This window comes from Camelina sativa, chromosome 8, assembly GCF_000633955.1.
Source record: "Camelina sativa cultivar DH55 chromosome 8, Cs, whole genome shotgun sequence".
Taxonomy (NCBI): domain Eukaryota; kingdom Viridiplantae; phylum Streptophyta; class Magnoliopsida; order Brassicales; family Brassicaceae; genus Camelina; species Camelina sativa.
Genome location: NC_025692.1, coordinates 2,769,603 through 2,786,693, shown reverse-complemented (window position 1 = coordinate 2,786,693; position 17,091 = coordinate 2,769,603). Strand labels below are relative to the sequence as shown.

The 17,091-nt window shown below is 35.5% G+C and overlaps 4 protein-coding genes across 5 annotated transcripts; 2 read left to right on the top strand and 2 right to left on the bottom strand.

Annotated features, from left to right (window-relative positions):
- On the top strand, window positions 632–1,986 carry LOC104705813 (lamin-like protein). Its single transcript, XM_010421889.2, has 2 exons — window positions 632–960; window positions 1,387–1,986. Exons 1-2 carry the CDS (start codon window positions 786–788, stop codon window positions 1,728–1,730), a joined length of 519 nt encoding a protein of 172 aa, XP_010420191.1. The 5' UTR covers window positions 632–785; the 3' UTR covers window positions 1,731–1,986.
- LOC104705812 (pentatricopeptide repeat-containing protein At5g15340, mitochondrial) lies at window positions 2,564–4,802 on the top strand. Its single transcript, XM_010421888.2, has one exon. It carries the CDS (start codon window positions 2,901–2,903, stop codon window positions 4,776–4,778), a length of 1,878 nt encoding a protein of 625 aa, XP_010420190.1. The 5' UTR covers window positions 2,564–2,900; the 3' UTR covers window positions 4,779–4,802.
- Window positions 4,854–6,610, bottom strand: LOC104705811 (SPX domain-containing protein 4-like). 2 transcript variants are annotated; one of them, XM_019228274.1, is made up of 4 exons: window positions 6,352–6,610; window positions 6,092–6,309; window positions 5,591–5,756; window positions 4,854–5,511 (listed from the first exon to the last, which is right to left on the bottom strand). In XM_019228274.1, exons 1-4 carry the CDS (start codon window positions 6,479–6,481, stop codon window positions 5,048–5,050), a joined length of 978 nt encoding a protein of 325 aa, XP_019083819.1. In that variant the 5' UTR covers window positions 6,482–6,610; the 3' UTR covers window positions 4,854–5,047. The 2 variants fall into 2 exon arrangements, with proteins under 2 accessions (XP_019083819.1, XP_010420189.1); XM_010421887.2 differs by having other exon boundaries at window positions 6,092–6,610.
- LOC104709147 (cystathionine gamma-synthase 1, chloroplastic-like) lies at window positions 7,919–11,546 on the bottom strand. Its single transcript, XM_010425804.2, has 11 exons — window positions 11,468–11,546; window positions 10,975–11,078; window positions 10,544–10,617; window positions 10,274–10,442; window positions 10,113–10,172; window positions 9,814–10,017; window positions 9,625–9,719; window positions 8,695–8,803; window positions 8,459–8,554; window positions 8,233–8,351; window positions 7,919–8,112 (listed from the first exon to the last, which is right to left on the bottom strand). Exons 1-11 carry the CDS (start codon window positions 11,544–11,546, stop codon window positions 7,956–7,958), a joined length of 1,266 nt encoding a protein of 421 aa, XP_010424106.1. The 3' UTR covers window positions 7,919–7,955.

Here is a 17,091-nt window from a genome sequence, read left to right as displayed (position 1 = left end):
CCTATTTCATAACCCAAACAACCAGTCAACCCGGTACTACTGGTTTCCTCGGCTAAGCTACATGAATAACGATGGACTCATAGACCTTTCCTTTTAGACTTTTAGTAACAGGATCTTAAAAAGCCCATTTCAAGATCCAGTTCAAACATGTTCTTATAGAAAAATTAAATCCATAAAAATGTGAATAGGAAAAATAAAGGAACCAATCAAGAGACAGCGAAACAAAAAAAAAAGTGTAGAACTTCGTTGAACAAAACCATATCATCATCACATGCAAAAAGCGTATAATCTATATCATAATAGTTTTGAAAGAAGATATATTTAGTATAAGTAACAACTTTTTATAAAGAAAGATAATAATAAATGTTTAGTACTCTCTATTTCACACAAATTAAGAAAACATATTAAAATATTTTTTATATTCTTAAAATTGATATTAACTCTTGATATTCTTCGATGAATATGAGGTTAAAGTTGAAAATTTATGCTTAATATTACATTGAAAATTTAAAATAACATTTATTTTGAAACAAAAAAATTAGATTAAAATGACACTATTTGTGAGAGAGAGTAGTATAGAAAACATAGAGCGTGATGTTTTCTTTTCTTTAAACTAAAGTATGCTTTTTTTTTTCAGCTCCTTACCCCGATAACAGAAGTTGAAAAAGGAAATAAAACCCCAACCAAGTAGTCCACTTTCTTAAAATCACAAATTGCGCAAGAGAGAAGAGAGAGAGAGTTTTTAGTTAGTAAGATAGATAGAGAGAGAGAGAGCAAACAAAAAAATGGCGAGATTCACGGTGCTAATTGTGGCGGTGGTGCTGGCTATTCTAACGGCGGCGCCTATGCCGGGAGTGACGGCGAAGAAGTATACAGTCGGCGAAAACAAGTTCTGGAACCCAAACATTAACTACACCATCTGGGCTCAGGGCAAGCATTTCTACCTCGGTGACTGGCTATGTACGTTCTCTCCCCCCCTCACTCTTTCTCTCTCGGATCTGTTTATGTATTAGATCTGATTTTCTTTTTGTTTACCAAAGTTCTTAGCTTTTCGAGTTTCTTCTACAATACCTCTTCAAATCTTTAAAGGCCATCAGTGGAAACAGAGATTTGATTCACATTGTTTTTTCAAAATTGTTTCCTAATTAGTCCAGATCTGGTTTGAACACACTCTTAAGGTTGTTTAGACTGAGACCTAGTAGTAGTGGATAGCTGCTCATTCCTCTCTCATAAACAGTGTCCCACTGAGTTAAAAGTTGAAATCTTGAAATCACACATTTTCCATTTTTAGCTCGAAAAGGAAAGATCTTGATTTGAAATCAAGAAATGTCTCAAATCTTTGGAACTAATTATAAAGGTCTTTCTTTTTTTGGTTGTTGTTCTCAGATTTCGTGTTCGACAGAAACCAACACAACATTCTTGAAGTGAACAAGACTGACTATGAAGGATGTATCTCCGACCACCCAATACGCAACTGGACACGTGGAGCCGGGAGAGACATTGTAACTCTCAACCAGACCAAACATTACTACCTACTCGACGGGAAGGGTGGCTGTTACGGTGGCATGAAGCTTGCTGTTAAAGTCGAGAAGCTTCCTCCTCCACCAAAATCTGCACCTGTCAAGAGCATTGGATCAGTTTCAATTGTCACTGGTTTCGCTCAGTTCATGATCCCGGTGTCTCTTTTCGCTTTCCCGACCATGTGGGATTTGATCTCAAGGATGTGGTAGTTGTCCTCCAAAGAGTTCTTTAGTTGAATCGAAACCGATTTGAAACAAAAACAAAAAACCTCAAATTCTTTTCAGGGAAAGCTTTTAAATTTAGTTGAGATTATTTCTCTTTTGTAATGTTGGATTGTTTTTGGTTTTTAATCTTTTTGTTTTTGTGTGTCTTTGAATTAATTGTTGAGACAAAAAAAGATTGTATTTGATTTATTTAAGAAAATTAATGCCTAATCTTTTCTTTATAATTCAAAGATCTTGTTTAGTTGGAGGTGTGGTGAGTTGGTTCAATTGTTGAACAAAAAAGGATGTGTGTATATTTATTGGATTATCTCTGGATTAAATTATAAAATATTATTTCTATTTTGAACGTATATTCAACATTGGCTTATCTGTTCCATGTGAGTTTATATTATCTGGTGATTGTTCGTATTGTAGCATAGCATCAAAATCCAACCACCACATGTCCTTTTCATAAAGCTGTCAAATCTATATGGGATACCAAATGGATTATACTATTCTTATATGTTTGAAATAGTGAACCAAATACTTAAAAGAGTTAAGAATAAACTAGAAGATATGTTGTTAGCTATGTGTGTATTTATGTGTTTAAATTTTGTTTGGGGGGGGATATTTTTTTTTTTAAGAATTACGCGTAAATTTTCGTATGGACCCCCTAGAAACGAAATCTAGAATGATGGTGTTGGTTGATCGGTGGGGACGTAGAGAAATGTAGATTGATGATGAAAATGAAGATTCTGGACAATCTAATTTTTGTACATAATTTTCAGTCTTTTTTGTTGTTGTTGTTGTTGTTGTATGTCTTTGTCAGTGACAATTTAGACGTTTACGACTTTAACCTATTACCCCCAAATGTAGATATGATGATTGAATGGGTTAGTGACAACATCAGGTTTCCATAACCAGAAACGTCCTCTTCTCAAAACAATTTGGTTCTGAGTTAACTAATTTCTATTTGTATGATTAATAAATCAATGCTATCTGATAAGAGAGCTATCAAAGCCAAAACTTTTGTTATGTGAAAAGGTAAAAAAAAAGAGCTAGTAAAACCTTATTAACCCAAAAAGTAAAAAAAAAAGAAGAAGGAAGTAAACTTTACTCTCAAGACGACAAGTTCGAACAACATTGTAGGACAGAAACACAACAAAACATAATCTTATGAAATGCTGCTTCTTATCCTACCAAAAAGTTCGTTTCCTTCTCCGGCAATGTGCTCAACGCTCGTTTCTCCGACCAGGCAAGGAATTGCACGCCGTTTTAACCACTTCAGGATTGAAGAAAGCTCCGAAGTCGTACCTTAGCAATGCGCTCTTTCAGTTTTATTCGGCTTCCGGTGAAATGGTTACTGCCCATAAACTGTTCGACGAAATTCCTCTGTCAGAAAAAGATAACGTGGATTGGACAACTTTGCTATCCTCTTTTTCCCGGTATGGATTCTTGGTTGATTCGATGAATCTCTTCGTTGAAATGAGAAGGCAAAGAGTAGAGATTGATGATGTTTCCGTAGTTTGCTTGTTTGGCGTGTGTTCTAAGTCAGAAGATGTGAAGTTCGGTGAACAAGCACATGGGGTTGTTGCAAAGATGGGTTTTTTGACTAGTGTAAAAGTTTGTAATGCCTTGATGGATATGTATGGGAAATGTGGGTTTGTGAGTGAAGTCAAACGCATCTTCGAGGCGTTAGAGGAGAAGAGCGTTGTTTCATGGACGGTGGTTTTGGACACAGTTGTCAAATGGGAAGGGTTAGAGAGAGGAAGAGAGGTTTTTGATGAAATGCCTGAGAGAAACGCTGTTGCTTGGACTGTTATGGTTGCAGGGTATTTGGGAGCTGGGTTTACAAGGGAAGCATTGGAGCTTCTGGCAGATATGGTGTTTAGATGTGGAAATGGTTTGAACTTCGTCACACTTTGCTCAATGCTATCAGCTTGTGCGCAATCGGGAAATCTGGTCATTGGTAGATGGGTTCATGTGTATGCATTGAAGAAGGCAATGATGATGGAGGAGGAAGTAACTTATGATGATGTGATGGTGGGAACGTCATTGGTTGATATGTATGCTAAATGCGGAAACATAGATTCTTCCATGAAAGTCTTCAGATTGATGCGTAAGAGGAATGTGGTGACATGGAACGCCTTGTTTAGCGGATTAGCAATGCATGGGAAAGGTAGAATGGTGATTGACATGTTCCCAGAGATGGTAAGAGAGGTGAAGCCAGATGACTTAACTTTTACTGCTGTCTTAAGTGCTTGCAGCCACTCGGGGATGGTGGAAGAAGGGTGGCGATGTTTCCACTGGCTGCGGCTGTATAATTTGGAACCTAAGGTTGACCATTATGCATGTATGGTAGATCTTTTGGGCCGAGCTGGTCGTATTGAAGAAGCAGAGATCTTGGTGAGGGAAATGCCAGTGCCTCCGAATGAAGTTGTCCTTGGCTCACTTCTAGGCTCGTGTAGTGTCCACGGAAAGCTGGATATAGCCGAACGAATTAAACAAGAGCTTGTTCAGATGAGCCCAGGCAACACAGAATACCAAATACTTATGTCCAACATGTATGTTGCAGAAGGAAGGAGTGACATTGCAGATGGGTTAAGGGGGAGTTTGAGAAACCGAGGCATCAGAAAGATACCTGGTTTGAGCTCCATTTATGTTAATGACTCCGTACATCGGTTTAGTTCAGGAGATAGATCACACCCGAGAACTAAAGAGATCTACTTGAAGTTGAATGAAGTGATCGAACGGATAAGATCAGCTGGTTATGTCCCTGATGTCTCTGGCCTGGTTTCTCATTCAGAGGGTGACTTGGAGGAAAAAGAGCAAGCTTTGTGCTGTCACAGCGAGAAATTGGCCGTCTGTTTTGGGCTTCTGGAAACAAAACCGAGGGCACCTCTTATTGTCTACAAGAATCTGAGGATATGTCGGGACTGTCATTCGGCAATGAAGATGGTCTCGAAGGTCTATGACCGAGAAATCATCATTAGAGATAGAAATAGATTTCATCAGTTCAAGGGAGGTTCTTGCTCTTGTTCCGACTATTGGTGAACAGATCAAATGGCTGAACGATATCGGTTCTTGAGACTATTTTTCATACAAATTTGCACATGAGACAAAGTTGAGCAATGAAGAAATTTTTCTTAGAAAATCTATAAAACGACTGTACTACAGTTCAAATGCAAACAGAAGCTTTGTTCTGCAAAGGTGAAGATGTAAAAATGTGTTAATTTATGAAAAAGTTAGGGTGATATCAAGTAGCAAAAAAATCTCAAAATCGTGACCAAAAAGGAGCATTATTCTATTGTGATGACTGCTGATCAGTGGGAAGGTCCAGTATCTTCCTTCTCTGAATCATCTTTGTTCCCAGAGTTTGGAGAGTTTTCAGCTGTTACCGTCTCATCATCCTCGTTCTGAAGAAGGGATGAGAATGATAATGGGTTGTAAGTGGAGCTAGCCTTTTGTAAACCTTTTATAGCTCTCATAGCAGCGAGTGTACTCTTATATATATCAAGATTTTCATCGCCGAGAGTTGAGGAAGTCTCGGCAGAGATTCTTGGGGAGTGGTTCTGATGTGAGCTTGATTGTGCTTGCGCAGTGCTGGAGGACTCAACAACTTCAGCTTCAGAGGGAAAGAGAAGCTCAAGATTGGCCTCACATTCACGGACTAACCTAGTAAGTGGCTCTGTAGTAAAGAAGGGTTGATGGAGAACAAACTGTGTGAAAGGCAAACGTAGAAGTCCACCAGTTCTTTTATCATACTTTTTCAAAATTTTGACAAGTCCTGGAGAGAGATCCCAGATGTATTCAGCATACAGTACCACTTCTTTTTTTCTAATAAAGATAAATAGATATGGTGATACCTGCAAAATTAAGAGAGCTGTAGTTTTTTAAGAGGACCATCTCGCCATGAATGGTAACAAGGTCTCTGCGAATACCCATCATTTCTTCGCTAAATTCGCTTTCTGAAGCGAATTCCCCATTCCCAGTGTTCTTCTCCTTAACTAGCTCTATTCTTTCCTTGAGCTCCTGTTTGCAAAATGATGAATACACACAATTCAATTAAACCTTTAAAGCAATTGGAAGATCTCGAATGTGAAAACAAACAGGTTCCACTATAGTAAGATATATGAGTAGATACAATCCAACCACCAGGGGTATTGAAACTAGATCCAATTTGATTATAAATCAATCACTAGAACTAAAACGTAGGGCAATTTTGTTACCAGATTCGAGACTAATCAGAAGATAACCTATGGAATGATCCAATTAGCTCTGAATCACATGAACCTAAGTTCTAAGGGATTCCCAAACTTGACCTAAAATCCTGAGGCTACAGTGAACAATTCGGGAAGCAGATAAACCTGTAATCTGATAACGAAATCTTCTTCCTTATCGACGTAAAAATCATTAAATTTCTCAAGCTCCTCGTTGAGAATCCTGACAAACGAGCCCTGGAGATCCTCGGTAGGCCTGACGCCGGCGGCGGGAAGAACCAGAACGTCGTGGTCGTGGTCAGCGGAAGAGATGTTAGTAGTATCAGCAAAGACGGGGCGGGAGGACGAATCGAGGAGATGGGAACCAGAAGCAGAGGGGCGGGAGGACGAATCGAGGAGATGGGAACCAGAAGCAGAGGGAGGGGGATCGGGGTAATATTTGAGAAGCTTTTTCAAAGGCTTATAGCAAAGGAACTTGTCTCTCCACTCCGGTAACGTCTCTTCGAGGTGAGTACGAAACTCTTTCCCGAATTTCATGTAGTTTGGATCTGATAGAGAGAGAGAGAGAGAGAGAGAGAGAGAGAGAGAGAGAGAGAGACTATGGAGATGGTAGCGGAGCTGGATAAGAACGACGAGGGAGAGAGAGAGAGATGATAAAAGCAGAGGAATCTTTTTACACAGATAGAGAATCTCTGATGAAGTGGACGTCGATGGATGCCTTTCTGATTAAAATAAAATAAAATATACTCACTATTAGTGATATTCTTTTCTTTTTTATATATCAAATTTATTCGATATTTATTGAATGTGAATATTTGGATTTATTTCACTGGTTTTAAAAAATGATCTGATTAATTTATTTCAATCACTTACAACTTAAAAAGTATAACAGCATGATATTTATCTACTAATTATAATTAATTTGTTATCCATTTATATTGATGATGTACTGTAAAATCAGGGAATATAGTGCATTGGTGGTAAAAGAAAATGTGAGATGATATAAAAATAAAATTAATAATAAAAATGATTTACGTAACTTTTAGTAATTAATTTGATGGGTATATTAACTTACTTCAGAGTATTGATAGTTTGATACTTTCAAATTTCAATTAAACCAAAAAAAAAAAAAAAAAAAAAAANATTGGTACTAACGAATCGTCAAAATTATCATTAAAATTTGTTACAGAAAACAAAGTGATTCTGTTCGATTTTCTCCGGCAATTGAATTATAGTATTAAGTTATTAACTAAATTCAGCAACTTTGTCGGCAAATAAATAAAAATCAGCAACTTGTGATTATGCATTTATAATATGACCATGAGATAATTGAGATTTGAGAGATCCATGAAATAACACATATTATATAGTATAGTATATTTAGTATTATATATACCTTCTCTGAAGTGGCTCTTAACCAGATCGTCCACCTGATCAGACGATGACAATGAACCTCTCACGGGCTTGAACGGCCATGCGGAACTATTATTTATACCCAAAAAAAAAAAAAAAACTATCCTCTTATATTCCAATGTATAAATTAGATTCGTCTTTCATATAATTATGAGATTCATCTATATTTTGCGTATAAATTAGGCACCGGATCCAGATTTAAATCCACTTATATTTTTTTAGTATATCACTATAGCTTTACACACTTCTAAATTAAATATTTATACGCACGGCATGACTCTAAACTATTATTGGCTAATTAAACTGTGTGACCAAATAATAGACATCTTTTACTACATTTATCATACATAATACTTATTCAACATTTTGACTAGTCCTGAACACCAACATGTTCTAGCACACACAATATGTGACTTTTTGCAACAACAACAACAAACGTTTTTACTTTTTACAATAGAAAGAGAATTATCAAAAAAAACATATTAAGTTTTTTTGTTTCCCTTTTAGAAACGGCCGCGTCTCTCAGAAACGACTGCTAACATTAGCTAACGGCTGGCTAGTTTAGAGTCGAAGCGGCACCGTTTGTTTACTTTAAAGTTTAAACCATAGTTGAGAACTTTTCAGATGGTGGCAAGATCACTTCAAGAGCATGAAGAATGTCAGCCTTGACGTCATCAAAGTCTTCAACACCAAAGCTGAAGCGAACTAAGTTGTCTTTGATTCCATGTTTGGGCCTCTCCTCTTGCGGTAAATCCCTGAATCAATTCCCATACAAAAAAAATAAAAAAAAAGTCTGTGTAACAACCATCGCTAATCACATTTATATCAAAACGATGATATGAATCAATGTTTTAAAAGGAAATATATATACATACCAGTAGGACGATATGGCAGGTTGGTCCACGAGGCTCTCGCATCCACCAAATGATGTTGCAATGTAAGGGATCTTCAAAGAATCGATGAACTTGATCGTAGTCCCGAGATCTCCAGCAATCTATTCGCATAATTAACACATTTTGAGATATATATATATATATATACTTAGATTGGATCAAATTAATATCATCAAGCATTAATTTGATTATATCTTATTGTTTTTACCTCGAAACTGACCACACCACCAAAGCCAGTCATTTGTCGCTTGGCTATGTGATGGTCCGGATGACTAGGAAGGCCTGGATAATAAACACGACTCACCTAACACGATTCGATTTTAGCATACCCCAATTATTATTATTATTTTTTTGTTTGGGCAAAAGCATACCCCAATTAATAAATGATGTCATGTGTAATAGTAATACAAAAGAAAGAATGTAACTCGGTGAAAAGTATAATGCCTTGGGATGTGTTTCTAAAACTTGAGCCATCTTCAAAGCGGTTGAATTCTGTTCTTGTACACGAAGATGCATTGTCTTCATGCCTCGGATGAGTAAATATGCCGCATGCCTCGGATGAGTAAATATGCCGCGTTCTGTTTTCCGCAAAGACCCAATTATATTATGAGAAATACCCTAAAATAGCACTAAAACAAGTTTTATGGACAATTATAGCACACATTTCATAAATTTTTAAAAATAGTATTATTTTAACACATTAAAATATTTAAAATCAATTTTTAGAATTTTTTTTTAAGGTTTGGGTTCTCAATTTCACATTTAGGGTAGTTTTGAAGGGTAGAGTTTAGTATTTTGAATTTAGAATTTAATTTAGAATAATTAAGTGGTGCTATTTTTATAATTTTAGAGATGTTGTGCTAAATTTGGAAAAAAAAACTTATTTTGGTGTTATTTTTGAGAATCTCCCTTATATTAATTAGGTTAGAGGGTGTTCATGCATGGACGTATAAATCGAATCGATCCTAACTAAAGAGAGACAAACAATACCTTGAATATATCAAAAACAGAATAATAATTTTAAGGGATATTCTCAAAAATAGCATCAAAATAAGTTTTTATTCCAAACTTAGCACAACATCTCTAAAATTCCAAAAATAGCACTAATTAATTTTTTAAATAAAATCCTAAATTCAAAATACTAAACCCTACCCCTCAAAACTATACCCTAAATGTGAAATTGAAAACCCAAACCTAAAAAAAAACTTCTAAAAATTAATTTTAAATATTTTAATGTGTTAAATAGTGTTATTTTTGGAAATTTATGGAATGTGTGCTATAATTGTCCATAAAACTTATTTTAGTGTTATTTTAGGGTAATTCTCTAATTTTAAACAGATTTATCAAGATATAGAATTAGAGGAGGAATCAAGCACTTTTACCGAATTAAGTGTACCTCCCAAAACATGATGCAATTTGCGAATCTCGGAAACCAACTTGGTAGAACCAGATATGCATCCAGCAAGAACCTGGTCAAACAGAATGATAATTCTTTTGATTACCCTTTTTTTATCTTTCCTTACAAACACTAATAATTAAGGCTCTAAATTCTGATGTACGCACATCGTTGTGGCCTCCAAAGTACTTAGTAGCTGACTGGAGAACAAGATCAGCACCAAGCACAAGTGCCTTCTGATTCAAAGGTGTTGCACAGGTAGAGTCTATGCAAACAAGAGTTCCTCTTTTGTGACAGATCTCTGAAACTAACTCAATGTCGACACATCGAAGAAATGGGTTTGTTGGTGACTCAGTAAAGAACATAGAAATCTGCAGACAGAACACGCCACAGTTTTCACATATTGTTTTCCAAGTACTTCAGTCAGTGTACGTTTAAGAGAACTTATTATTATAAGTTACAACACCTTATGCTTATTCACTGCAGCTTCCAGGCCAGTGGTATCAGCGGAGTCAATCACAGTCACCTAGACCATATCCACACACACACAACAAAGGATATATTAACATCATCGATATCATGCATGAAACAAAAGAATAGTAATGAAATTAAGGGTTTCTTAATTACAGTGATTCCCAGTCTGGGAAGAAAAGTCTCCATGAATTTCCTCGTCTCCTTGTAACACTCTTTAGTTGTGACAATATATCCACCCTTTGGAACCAATGCCAAAAGCATAACAGTGTTTGCACACATCCCAGAAGCCATAACCAAAGTTGATTCAGCACCTTCAAGTGCACTAAAACAAGATCAAGATAGCATACACAAGGAACAGTTAAGAGAGAGAGAGAGTGAGAGAGAGATAGAGAGATACATCAAGAGAGAAAGAGAGACTGAGACCTAATCTTGTCTTCGAGTATCTTTGTCGTTGGGCTTCCATAACGAGCATACTCGTGACATACCAATCGTTTCTCCTACAAAATTAAAAGCTAGGTTCGTTAACGAAGACTACATGCATGTTTTATAACCTAGCTCATGCAACTGTGGTTAGAAAGATGATTCTCTTTCTCATTTATTATACTTCCTTTTTTTTTTTTTTATAACTTTAGTAAAACTTCAACTCAGCATTTCATCATCTCATTCCTAATGATATTACGTGTTTATTAAAGAAAAAAACTTAAAAAAAAAAACGAAGACTACTCTTTTTCGGTTAACCATCACCAGAATCAGTACACAACAAACTTAGTTTTTTCAGAATTTCGCAAATTTATCAACGAAAGAAGCACATATATATATATATATATATATATATATATGTTCCATAAGCGGACCGTGAAGTCGATTAGCTCCGAAGTTTTCTTGAAGAAGTAAGTACTGGTGTTGACTACAGGGGTCGTGATCGAATTCGTGACTATATCACGACCTAATCTTTCACCTGATTGTAAACCATAAATCACACACAACAAGTATATATCCCATTATCTCCGATTTCTCCATATGCAAAATTGAAAAAGGTTTATCATTTTAAACGTATGGATATTTAATGTAATATCTAATTATATATATATATATATATATATATCTTAATATATATGAAACGTAATAACTATTTATGAAATTAGTTTGTTTCCAGTTTTCCACTTTCAACGGATATTCCATTACGTTTATTCGATTTTTCCGGATAAGATGGAATCATGCATATTAAAACATATATTTCCACCCCAATAACAGATTAGTAGAGTAATTAAGAGGGACCAAAAACGAGTTACTAGAAAGAAAAAAAGATCATAAAAAGAGAAAAAGGATGGTAGCGTACTAGCGTACCAGCATGAACAGTCAGACTCCCATCGGAGCTCAAGAATGAGTGCTTCAAATCGTTCGTGTCTTCGGTTTTAAAAGTCATTTTGTGAAATAATACGAACACTCACCAAATAATAAACGAAAGCAAATTAGTTACGTTAAACATCATCAAGGAATTGGATGGTTAGAAATTAAAATCACCTTCATTAGTTATAAGAAGATCTATAATAGAGATTACATGAAACCACAATAAAATGCATATAACTCAAATTCAAAAATAATCTAAAAGTGAAATAAAACAATTTTTTAGGTTCTCTCTTTTTTTTTTTTCCCCTTTTCTTTTCTTTTGGGGGTTCGCTCTCTACTAGTTTCTCCTCTTGTTCTATAAATCGATAAGATGATCGGTTGATTTACAAAGTCGTTATGATATATAGACTTATTTATTGTTGATAAATGCAATGGTTACTAGTTCCTCTTGTGAAACAGAATTGAGGTGTGTAAGCAATTTTATTATTAGTTACTAGAAAAATACCGCGCGCATTTACACGCAGATTTTATATTATATATTATATATTTAAAAACTAACATTCGAGACAAAAAAAATTCAGTTTACCTATCAAAATCCATTTTTATATTCGATAAAAGTTAAGGTACATCGTTCCAAGATATTACAAAACTGGACTTATGTTTTCTAGCATTCTTTGCTAGATTGTCTGCTATAGAGTTTACAGAACGTGGGATTTTTGAGAAAACTATGTGCTCATAAGTCTGGGCAATGTTCTTGATATCCTCAAGTAAGTTGCTAAAAGGGAGTATTGACCTTGTTGCCTTGGAATCCCATTTGATAACTGTAAAACCTTTCCGTACAGAATTTCAGCATCACCAGAGAACTTAACGCCGTTGTAGCCCAATCTCTTAACATGGAGAATCGCCAACTTTAGTGCTTCAGCTTCAACTTCAAGTGGTGTATTCATGGGGTTAATAGATGACGATCCTCTAAGGACAAACAGTGCATTCTTGTTATAAAGGATCCAACCAATACCGGCAAACACATTTGGAGAAATCCAAGACCCATCAACTAAACAATAATATTCTGTATGATGTTGAGTACCTGCATTTATGATCGATGGGTTTGATGAAGCTTGATGTGCTCGGTTCTTTGAGGGATGGGTGACAGTTAAGTTGTCTGCATTGAAGGTTAAGATATCCTTCCACCGCTGAAAATCCAAATAAGCCTTATTAATAGTATCTGGACCACCTCTTATTATTGAATAGCAAATCATTTCTCGCTTTCCAGATACACCAACCAATGAAAGGGAATAAGCTCACATCCTTTCGTTGGTTTTTAATCAGGCTTAACATCATATCAATATTTTGATCAACAGAATTAGAGAAAAGAAAAAGACCCGTAAGAGAGATTTTTGTTGCGAAGGTCCATATTTCTTGACTGATTCTGCACTGGAAGAGGAGATGGTTTATATTCTCTGTATTATCTCCACATCGTTGGCAAGTATTATCTGCAAGCATTTTTCTCTTTTTCAAATTTTCTCCTATTGGTAAAGCAATATGAAGGCATCGCCACCAAAAATGCTTAAGTTTTTGAGAGATGTTTAGTTTCCAAACCTTTGCAAATGGTGTAGCAGGAGAAACCCCATTGACAGTATTCGGTGTGGGAGAAGCATGATGTGAAAGTGTACGTTGACGATGGTATCCAGATTTGACAGAGTATACACCATCGTTGGTATGTGTCCAGATTAGCACATCATCAGCTCCTGTAATAGAAGGCCTAATGTTTTTTATAAGGGCAATATCTTCTGGATTAATAAATTGATGCAGAAGATTATCATTCCAGGTGCCTAGAGTTAACAAATCACTAACTGTCAATAGAGGGCGCAAGATACAACCTGGTCCTCTGGCTGGTCTTGGTGGATTCGTGGGCATCCAATGGTCATGCCAAACATTAATTCGTTGTCCACTACCCACTATATACTTTAGACCATGAGAAAGGATCTTTGTACCTTGTAGAATACTCTTCCAAGCATAACTGGAATTTGTCTTTAAAGGAGTTTGCTTCGGGAAGTATTTGGCTTTATAAACTCTAGCCATAAGCGAAGATGGCTGCTGGAGGATCCGCCAACTTTGTTTAGCAAGGAGTGCAACGTTAAAAGCTTTTAAATCTCTTATAGCAAGTCCTCCTGCATTCTTTGGATCTGTGATTTTATCCCATTCAATCCAAGGGATTCTGCGCTTTTCTTTAGAATTTGACCACCAGAATTGTCTCATAGCAGTTGTAATCTGGTTGATAATCCTTGTTGGGAGAAGGAAACAAGACATACTATATGATGGGATTGCTTTAATCACTGATTGGATGAGTACTTCCTTACCTGCAGGTGAAAGAAGCTTAGTGTACCAGTTATCCATCTTTTGGTCTATTCTTTGAGCCAAATATGAAAAAGCATTTGTTTTGTTCCTCCCAATAAATTCAGGCAATCCTATATGTCTTCCAAAACCTTCTGTTTTGTAAATGCTTAAAATCTGACTTATTGTTTTCAGCGTTTGTACTTGAATACTTTTGCCAAAAGTAAGAGCAGATTTCTGAAAATTTACACTCTGACCTGACGCTTGCTCATATTGCTGCAAAATATTGAGAATAGTGTTGCACTCTTCTTCAGTGGCTTTGCAGAATATTAAAGAATCATCTGCAAAAAGTAAGTGTGAGATTGCATGACCATTCCTACTTGCCTTAAAACCATGTAATTTCTTTAACCGGATATTCTCTTGGATAAAGGTATGGTGAGATAGGATCTCCTTGTCGAATACCTCTCTGGGGTGTAATGTGACCGACTGGTTGACCGTTGATTAGCACATAATATGAGACAATGGTAATGCACTTCATGACCCAGTTACACCACTTAGTAGAGAAACCCATCTGCTTCATCACTGCCTCAATGAAAGACCATTCAACTTTATCAAAAGATGTACTAATATCCAACTTTGCAGCAATAAACGGTTGTGCTAATTTCTTAGTATGGAGAGAACGGATTAACTCATGTGCAATTAGAATGTTGTTTGTAATCATTCTCCCTGGAATAAACGCAGACTGGTTCGCTGAAATAATTTGATTCAACCAAGGTTTGAGTCTGGCTGCCATTACCTTAGATAAAATTTTGTAGGTAACATTGGCAAGACTAATTGGTCTATAATCCTTAACTTCATTGGGTTGGCCTACTTTTGGAATCAAGCAAATATGTGTATGATTGATTTTTGGGTCGAGCTTGCACTCCTCAAAAAATGACTGAGCAAAATTATACACACCTTTTCGGATTGTAGACCAGTGATCATGGAAAAAACCTGGGTTAAAACCATCAGGTCCAAGGGCTTGCCATGTGATGTACAGCCTGGTACAACTCCTTATGTAATAGGTTTCACTAAATCGTCATTCATTTCATTAGAGACCCTTGGTTTAATAAATTTCACCACATTTTCATGGATACCCTTATCTGTTGAATGAAAGAGAGTGTTGAAATAAGTGATTATAGCGCTATTGATACCTTCTTCTAAAGTCCACACTTTCCCATTAGCATCCATGATAGCATTGATTATGTTGTAGCTTCGCCGTTGCTTAGTTTTAGCATGGAAAAAATTGGTGTTTCGATCACCAGCTTGAAGCCATTGAACCCTGCTCTTTGTTCTCCAATATTCCTCTTCCATTTTGTATTCATGTAATAAAGCCGATTTCAAGGATCTTATTTGATAAAAATCAATAGGATTAGATTTGTACTCTTTTTGGAGTTGAATCTTCAGCTCATGGATCTTCTTAGCTGAGTTATTGAGGTGTTGCGATTTCCATTTTGATAGACATGATCTACATCGTCGGAGCGCTTCATGGAATTGATCACCTGAGAGGTAATAACAGTCAGAATTCCAGTTTTTTAAAAGTTCCTCATGGACTTCTTTGTTGAAACGCCAACGATTATCATATCAGAACAGAGGGTGACCTGTTTTCTTCCTTTCACCTGTATGAATCAGTAATGATCTGTGATCAGACCCTACCCAATCAAGTAACTGGACATAAGCTTGTGGGAACATTTCTTGCCATTCCGCAGATGCCATCGCTCTATCTATTCGTGACCAGATCGAATAAGAGTACCGATGTCCATACCAGGTGAATTTTCCTCCCATCACTTTTAAATCATGAAGACCAGATGTGCTTATCATTCTTCGGAAGTTCTTGAAAGAATTCTCTGATCACGGTGGTCCTCCTAACTTCTCTTCATTACTTGTTATATCGTTAAAATCTCCGAGAACCAAACGTGGTGTGCTCCTGTACAGACATGTATCCGCCCTTAGACTAATTCTCTCCCACATATTATTACGATGTTTTAGGTCAGGGTCACCATATACATAGGTGAGACAAAACGTTGGTGCTCCCAACTCCGATATATACATATCAGTATAATTTAGAGAAGGTGTATCAACAAACTGCACATTCACCTTCTCATTCCAAAAAATTGTCATACATCCGCTAAGACCATCAGAAGATATGATATAGCTGTTTGGAAAACTGAGATCTACACCTAACTTATTCATAAAGTTAAAGCCGTTTTTAGTTTCTATGAGAAACAAGATATCATATTTAGAAAACTTCCTGATATCCTTCAAGTATGAAATTGTCAGAGAATTCCTCTTTAGCCCCTGACAATTCCAGTGCAGTATCCTCATTCTGGAAGAGGTGGTTTCGAGGTATCCACCTTCTCGTGCTTGATGCTTATTATTAACCTTTAATTAAATTAAGCCAAAAACTCAGTAATACCTAACTTTTTGAGTACGATTCTGACATGTTTAATTAATTATATTAATTTTGTGGAAATCTTTGTATGGCCAACTATACAAAGTTTAGATTATTGCGTGTTTAAAATGTGTGTATTATATCAATTGTTAATGACTTGTAATGAAAATAAAATAAAAATAAAGATAGATATCTTATCATACAAAGTTTGATTTTTAAAATAAGTAACTTTCATTAACATGTTAATTTTATCCATTAGAGATTTTGCCATGTGTAAAACAAAACTTTGTTTTGACAATTTTAAAAAAGTAAAAAGATAATTATAACAAAATACTTATTTTAAACAAGTTTTTTAAAAAAAAAAAAGATAACTCTAATATGCATATAATCAACAAAAAAAAAATTCTAATAAAAGAAAACAATTAAAAACCAAATTATTTTGTAAGTAACCAATTAAATGTATTTCCTATAAATTACATTAATTAAGTGCAATCAATTTTTTTAAAATGATTAAATCTCACCAGTTATTTTTTTAAAATCTCTTTTTATATTCCATTTAATTTAAGTTATATTGCTAGTGAAAAATCTAATGATTTCAACTTTAAAGTACAAGCTATATTGGAAATATCAAACTGTTAATTTATATAGAAAACCTCAAAATCCATTACGAACAAAAATAATTTCGAGATATTAATTAGGCCCATTATATATGCACATCATGATCAAATGATGCTCCCATACTAGTAACGGTTACTATTTTGTATCTATAGTAAACTAGCTCCTATATTATGGTTATAATGGTAGACCAAAATAAGAATTAACAATCTTATCGTAAAGGGTTTTTTTTTTTTTTTTTTTT